Source organism: Pygoscelis adeliae, unplaced genomic scaffold, assembly GCF_000699105.1.
Source record: "Pygoscelis adeliae isolate BGI_AS28 unplaced genomic scaffold, ASM69910v1 Scaffold226, whole genome shotgun sequence".
Classification (NCBI taxonomy): Eukaryota; Metazoa; Chordata; class Aves; order Sphenisciformes; family Spheniscidae; genus Pygoscelis; species Pygoscelis adeliae.
Genome location: NW_008824983.1, coordinates 358,630 through 366,610, shown reverse-complemented (window position 1 = coordinate 366,610; position 7,981 = coordinate 358,630). Strand labels below are relative to the sequence as shown.

At 37.6% G+C, this 7,981-nt stretch overlaps 1 protein-coding gene across 1 annotated transcript in view; it reads right to left on the bottom strand.

The window, feature by feature from the left end:
• Window positions 1-933: 933 nt before the first annotated feature.
• The window catches only part of HACL1 (2-hydroxyacyl-CoA lyase 1), a 27,289-nt gene continuing 20,241 nt past the window's right edge, over window positions 934-7,981 (bottom strand). Inside the window, 7 exon segments of the mRNA XM_009325742.1 lie at window positions 934-1,846; window positions 2,266-2,452; window positions 2,972-3,079; window positions 3,387-3,545; window positions 5,008-5,162; window positions 6,110-6,211; window positions 6,506-6,589. Coding sequence (XP_009324017.1) covers window positions 1,814-1,846; window positions 2,266-2,452; window positions 2,972-3,079; window positions 3,387-3,545; window positions 5,008-5,162; window positions 6,110-6,211; window positions 6,506-6,589 — 828 coding nt within the window. The 3' untranslated portion in view covers window positions 934-1,813.

Sequence of the window (7,981 nt, the reverse complement as noted above, 5' to 3'; positions counted from 1 at the left end):
AACAAGAATTTCTGCATTTGCTTATCTAGTGCAAATGATTACCCCTGTGATCAGTCCCAGCATTAACTCTTACAGATATTTTACATCATCATAAGGTATTGTGTTTAATCACTCAACATACTAAAACCAATTTTTGAGAGTTAAAAATAAGAACGAAACAGAATTGGCGACAAGACCCAATGTTGTTCCACATTCCTTGCAGAGTACCCCAGAGAACACAGCAACTCTGACGTCTCAGCAGCCTTACACTCATTCATGAATCGTATCCATTCTGCAGTTTTTACCTTTTTGCACTTCTTAGCCATCCTAAGGATGTTACCTTTCTGGACTCAAGCATTCATAGTGCCAGGTGGCTATTCCCACACACGTAACAAGAAGTGGTACCTCTAGTCAGACTGTGGTACTCTTGCTCATGTCAGATACTATCTTTCTGCACGAGTGTGCCGAGACATTCCTCTGCCTAACAGTAACCCATGGCCTCGTGCCAGACCCAGACTGAAGTGCAAGAACTAGTAAGTCAAGCTTTTTGCAACAAACCTAACTGTAGGCCAGGATCCCCTGCCAGCCTCTTTCTTGGGTCATCCAAGTGTCTTCCACTAGTTAACTAAAACTTAATGTCAATGGAATAATAGACAATAAAGCAACCAAAACCCAAATCAGAGCCAGAATCTTCCCTTTTACATATGTAACAACAGAGAAGCTCCCAGTGCATTTAAGAACAGACGTAAATATAAAGTAACCTGCTTAGTAGTACACTGAATAGTAGTTGCTGTAGGCCATGACAGAAGCACAGAGAAAGAACTACTTCATTTTTGAAGTCAGTCAGATTGTCAAATGCAACAACAGATGAAAACACAGTAGACAGAACCTCAGGTAGGCCAATTACCTGCTTTAAATGTTAGTTCTGCATCACTGTCAGTGTGAGCTGACTGAACATTAAGCTCCAGCCTAACACTTTTTGTTTGTTTGTTCTGGTGAGGGTTTTTTTTTGTTTTGGTCTTTTTTTGTTCCTTTTTTTTTTTTTTTTTTTTTTAAATGCTTCCGATTAGAAAGATCTATGATCTATTAATCCTGGAAATCTCACTAATAAATCCAGTCCTGTTTTCAGCCTACAGGGATGATATGCCTTTGCAAAGAGCAAAGCTTCAAACAAAATCTAAGATTTTGTTTTTCCTGCAAGCACCGTAAGTCCCAGTTAACAAAACCAAATGCAATAGACAAACTCAGCCCTTGAGTAAATCTGCATTTTTAATACACTACTTCTACATGCAGTAGAAGCTGAAAAGGCAACCTGTAAAATTATGAAGTGACTATCAACCCAATGGGCTTCAATGCATAATGAGGCAAATCAGCACTTCTTCACAACAAGATGCTTTGTTTCGGTCCTTACAGGACAAAGTCTCCAACAAGTAGCATGCTGGTGGTCGGTTAAAAATGAAGTTACTATAATTGCAGACTGCCAAAGACTTCTATGTTTCTGTCAGTATAAAAGCCTCAGCTTACTCCCTTTATCCAGAACATCCAAGATTTTAATTCACAAATCTTGATGGGTATGACTGAGTAAAAGAAAAAGCATGCAATTTTATCATCAGTGTTTCTGTACAATCTGCTAGAAGGCCTGGTATACATTCATATGTCTTGTTCATTTTACAATCACTTAATTTCAGCATTTAAAGATTCCTCTAATAGCAGTTCTAAAATCCCACTTTGTTCCAATGCTTATGTAAAAGAGAGTTGTACCAGTTCCACTTCTGGAAACCAATTCAGTTTTGCTTAATGCACTGCCTTGCACCACCATTATCTTCATCATCTGCTACAGGTTAGAACGAGTCAGCCAGGGAAATTCCTGGAAGCAAAAAAACCACCAGAATAAAAAACATATCAGAATGGACAAATAGTAAGAGGAACAGGATGCAAATATTTATTAAGTACCAGAGGGAATCCACAGGAAATAAAGACTGCTTAAAAACGTTTCATCTTGTTTTGTCAGGAATGGAAAGGAACAATCATAAATTCTGGGAACAGTCATTAAAGACACTATGCATTAATAATAGCCAACAGAAAAAAATAAAAAAAAAACCCAAACCAAGGAAAGCAGATGGCACAGTGTAAAAGCATCCATTCTCCTATCTACCAAATCTAAAGACAATCTTTCTGCCTTGCAACTATCTCTGCCTTCTCTGCAGTTTAACTGATACTTCCTGAGGATTTCAGAGGCTTGCCCACATGAAGCTTGCAGAAAAAGAAAGGAAAACATATATGTACCTGTTTCTTCCTCTCAGACTGTGGATCAATCATTACATTTATAAGAGAAGGTGTTTGCTTGTCAGTGACACTTGCTTTCAGGGCGTTCTGCAATTCTTCTGGTGTTTTAACAAAGTATCCTTTACCTCCAAAGGCAGACATAATTTCCTCATAGTGTGAATTTGGCAGGAGAGAAACAGGAGGTACACTGTAATGAGAAGGAAAACCTCTGATTAATGACAGGGAAGAATTGCCAGACGGACCAATTACTTCAGCACTGATTTTAAAGTGTAAGATGATTATTGTGCTGGCCTGATGAATTCTTTTGGGCTGGAAGAACTGTGTTTCCTATACCGCTTAAGCTATGTTTATAGGGTAGCAGAAGCCCGGTGTAAACTCAGAACACAAGTCTCAGGTAATTTTGGAGATTATCATGATTTTGGAGGTTAGCCCACTATGAACTCCGCACTGTGTGGCCTGAACTGCTGCAGGAACCTGAGACAACTAATAGAGTCATCTCTCTGCTGCACTGTTGTGTAAACAATAGTCTGGAATTAGGCTGGTTGCTTGCTTTTGGTAACTGGTTCTTACTTACATGAACTTAGCCTAAGACTAAGTTCACTTTATGAAAATTATCAATCTGGATCACAAAGCATTAAAAGTGAAGAGAATGACCATTTTGGTCACTTCTTCCTTAATTAACAGAACATACTTTGAAGATGCTCACCATGTAGCAGGATCTCCAAACTTTAACATCTCCTTCCAGGCATCTGCATCCAAACCAGTGTAAATCCCATTGTTGTTTACTACAATAATCAGGATTGGCAAGTTGTACCTACAAAAAGATGCATTTGGAAGAATTCTGAAATACTTGCACCTTTCTGTAAGGTGTTAAAAGTGTTACTTTTCCTTAAAAGCAAAATAAATTAAAAAAAAAAACAACAAACTTCCACCTGAAACATGATCTACTCACCACCGGTAACACATTATGTCACAACAGCGTAAAAATGACCATGTATATTTTTTGGCTTGTTTTCATGTGCTTTTAAGAGTATGCCATCTAACAGCAGCATCCTTGGCCTTCTAGTTAAATTGATCCTGGCAATACACGAAGAGGGTCTTCTTGAGCAAAAACCAGTTACCTACAAATAGTCTCCACCTCCATCCCAGAAAATCCGAAAGCGCTGTCTCCCTCTACACAGACGACTCGCTTTTCAGGTGTTTGGTCTTTAGCTACCATTGCAGCTGCTATAGCAAAAGCCAGTCCGACTCCCATCGTTCCAAAAGTACCTGCATCAAGTCTAAAGGGGAGAATACAGAATTACTATCCCTTTATTTCTACTCAAACTTTTAAGTTAATCCATGGTGACTTATCTTTACTTTTAATAATTTGCCATATACTATTCAAATACTGTTTCATAACACCAGATGTATCTCTTTATACCAATTGTTTATGAAACAGCGTATCTGAAAGCAAATTTGAAAAGTTAGCCCTAGAATAATCTAGTTCTTTATGTACTTTTGTATCCATTATGTGCTTCTGACTGAAACGATCTAACTTAATTACAGCTTTCAATTTGATTTCAAAAGTTGAACAGAAGACTAAAATTTGAACAGCAGTATTTAACCGATGGCTTCTAGTTACATTTTCAAGGCATTAAATATAGAAAGATTTCATGTAGTCTGCCTATCTCTACAGTAATTGAATGTTTTTGAAATATTGTGACTATGCAAGCTAAAAGCATACAAGAATAGTTCTTTATTGTAGTACAACTAGTGTATGAGAGTTCTTAATTTTAATTAGAGTCCCAGTATGTTTATGTCACTTAAAACATTTGCAGTCTTATCAAATATTTGACTGAATATAATAAAGAACTAGATCATTCTAGGGTTCACTTTTCAAATCTGCTTTCAGATATGCACAATGCAATCTGCAAAGACAATCATTAACATTACTGTGCCCTTATTTTATTTAAGGGGGAAAAAAATGCAAACTCTTCCCCCAACTTTACTGGAAGTAGGGTTTTTTGTTTGTTTGGTTGTTTTTTGTTTACAAAGAAGTATTTAGGTTCATTCAGGACTTTAGTGCCACTTTCACAAGAAGGCACAAGCTTCACAGTCAGATCAGAGTATCACCTCACCAGACAGAATTAACTTCCCCCCCCATTCAAGAAACAGCACTTTATTCCTACTTAAACGTGTAGTCTAGTTTTAATATAAAGTGACATACCAACACTTCCAAATTTGAGTGCCTACATTTTAGGCACGCAGGTTTACATGAAAGTGTGCCCAATATATAATCCAGTTTTCAAAATGAGTTGATTCTTCTTAAGTTTTCCCTGGTTTTAAGTGTGTTTCAAAGAAAAACTCTTCGTATGAATTCTTTTCAACATGAGAATCCCAACGATTGCTTTTATTTTAAATCAGTATTTATCATAGACTGAGCACAGAAATAAACATCTACATCAGGGAATTCAACATGCTGCTTCTCACTCACTTTCTACAAAAGAGTGAGAAACTATCACCATTTTTCTGCAGAGCACACAGACAAGTCGCAGAGAACTGTTAAAATCTATGACAGGTCATCAGTGTGTGAGGGGAAAACTTCCCTTAACCTCTCTCTCAACATACTAAACTTTTCTTTTTTATTTAGAAACTTTAAAAAGGATTACAAAAATTCTGGACCATCATACTTCTCAGCTAAATGAAAATATTTATACATAGATCTAGCCTGTTGAGTCAGTACAACAAAAAATACCACACCTTTGACGGGGATGGTAATTTGGAAGCATAGTTCGTCCAATGTCCATGGTGTTTGCTCCCTCACTTACTAAGATGCAGTCCTTGGGTATCAGTTCTCTGATGTGATGAAAGACTGTGTAATAATTCATAGGCAGGGATTTCTGTAATGCTAATCCCTTAAAAATAAAAGACATTAGTAACTCCTATGCATAGAATTTATAATACGGTGCAGAACTGAGACATGTAAATAATAACAATGGAAATAAAAATGCACTTTACTAGGCAAGGCTGAAGTATTTGGTCTTCCATGCACTACATCAAGGTCACTCCTTCTGTATCTATCCTGGTGACACAATGTATTTATCAGAGGCTCACTCAGCTCAGCAACCCATGGATGGCCTACCATTAACAGGAAGCTATTAAAACTCAGTTAACTTGAGAGGCACGTGAAATTTTTCTGCACGCAGGTTTGACTATTGATAACCCTAAGTGAGCTGTCATCTGTGTGCTGGGAGGCAGTTCAAAAGAGTGATCTGCTAGAATTAATTTATTTTAGATCCCAATCTCGGAAACATGCATCTGAACTTGCAGAATATAAATTGCATAAAGTTAGGCATATGCCAAGCATGTGTGGTCTTTTGGCCTTAATAGCTACCTGCTTTTAACATAGATTATACTTCCACCAGCATTGCTAAACAGCACAATTACAGAAGAAAACTAAGAATGCATCTTCATGTAAGCTAGCTTCCACTTGGAGTACTTGGAGGTACTTGGAGTACCTGCCCATTGCTTAGAAGTTGCTGCCAATAATACAGCAGCTCTAGCTGTGGTCGTCTACTACTGGCTTTTAAGAACCCAATCCCAAAGTTCAATGACTTCCACACAGTTTGAATTTATACAAAACCTAGAATACTTAACTTACAGTTAAGTATTAAGATTTAACTTACAGTTCATAAGCCTGACAAGAGTAAGTCTGTACCAGAATGGTGTAGCTTTTCAAAGTCTGGGTGACTTGACTGTCAGAAGTCATTGAGAAGCTTGGATATAGATCAGTGACAAAACTGATTATGCATCAGTACCTGTTAAGGAGAGAAACCTCCTCTTTTCTTTAATATAACACTACCTTTGATCTTTCCTCATTGTTCTTTATTTTCTCTCTTAGCCTCTTCCACCACTCTGAATTAGAAGGATATTTCAATGGTCTTTTGCTGAATTCTTCTAAGAGCTGGAAAAACATTGAAATGTTGCAGAGATTTCTTTCAACATATTTAAAAAAAACATCAGAAGCATCAAGAATAACGTTATCAAGAAAGATCCCAGCACAATCACTGGGATGTAACACTAATCAGAATCTTTAACATTTCATTTGGGAATAGACTGGATGCACAGCATGAGTACATTGCCTGAAAAATGGTTTTCCTTGAACAGGTTTTTTTTTTCCTTTTTTAACTGGTAACTTACTTTATATAAATCAAAGGAAATTGAGGTCAAAACAGGAGGACACCTGACATTACATTACCTGCTTAGTCACGGCGTTTATGTCACCTAATAAAATTGCAGCTGGCCTCACATTATTCCCCAGCTCTTCTGCACAAATATCAATCTATATTTCAAAAAGAAAGACCACCATTAACTCAAGGATTATTAAAAGGATTTTTTTTTCAGTTCAGGTGAGGAACATTGTCTAACAATGTCTTCATACCTTGGTTTTGGCTGTACAGATAACTTCCTCTGCCTTTCATTGAAATGACATCAGGAAATGCTTTATTCAAAGTAAAATCCTATGGTACATACCCATTTTAGTAAAAGTTCATATATAATCTTAAAATTGACTGCTTGCTTCTTTCAAGCTCTTACAGACAGTATAGAACTTTATTAGAACATTAAGGAGAAGAAGGTGGTGATTTTAGTAATAATTATATGAGAACTAAAAATCTAGGCTTAGGTATACCCTTAAAGTCTATACAAAGTCGTAATTTTCTTACTGAGAAAAGTTTGTGTATGCTACTTGGCAGTAAGAATTTGGCTAGCGCGAAGAAACTGAAAAGTAGATTGCGACCACTGAAGAAACTTCCCCACTTTATCAGTGATGTATGAGACCTCTAAGGTTACATGGAATACTAACTTATGACCAGGTCACACAGACTATGAACTGAATTAGTATTTTAATACTAACCCTTGACGGTGAAAAAAAATTACTTTAAGTGAGATGAAAAGATATATATATTTTTTAACATTCTTTAGAAAAAGGAAACATAAAAGATGTATTATTTCATAAGTCAAAAGGAATTCTAGCTTAAAAATTTATGTTACTCCTCTGGAAAAAATGCAAAGTTTGGAAGCTGAGATTATGTTCCAGATCACTGAAGGCAGGCCAGTCAGCAAACTGAATCAACTACTACTCTTCGACCACAGACTAAGTGAGGAGATTTTAGGGACATAAACAATTTAACGACTTGTCTTTCTAAGAGCTGGCAGATTGCCAAATACATTGATTAGTTAAATAGCCTTTCTTCCTCTTTTCTTATTGTCCTGGTTTCGGCTGGGATAGAGTTAATTTTCCTCCTAGTAGCTGGTATAGTGCTGTGTCACTCAAACCTCAGCGACAGACATGGCAGCTGCTCAAACGCCTGTGACAGGCACTGTGGCTGAACCAGAGAACCAACCGGTATCAGTCGCCCCTATACACAAGAAAATCAACTCATTTAGTAAGGGATGAAGATGAACCAGGGCCATTACGAGAACAGGAGGAGGAAGAGGCAGAACCCATAAATGAGATGGTAACCACCCAATCCCTATCCCCGAGTGAGCTGCAAGATATGCAAAAAAATTTCAGTCCTTGTCCAGGTAAGCACATTGTCACCTGGCTGCTCTGATGCTGGCATAACGGGGCCAGCAGCCTGGAATCAGAGGGTAGGGAAGCCAAGCAGCTGGGACCCCTTTCCAGGGAAGGGGGCATTGACAAAGCGATTAGAAAAGGGGCACAAGCCCTCAG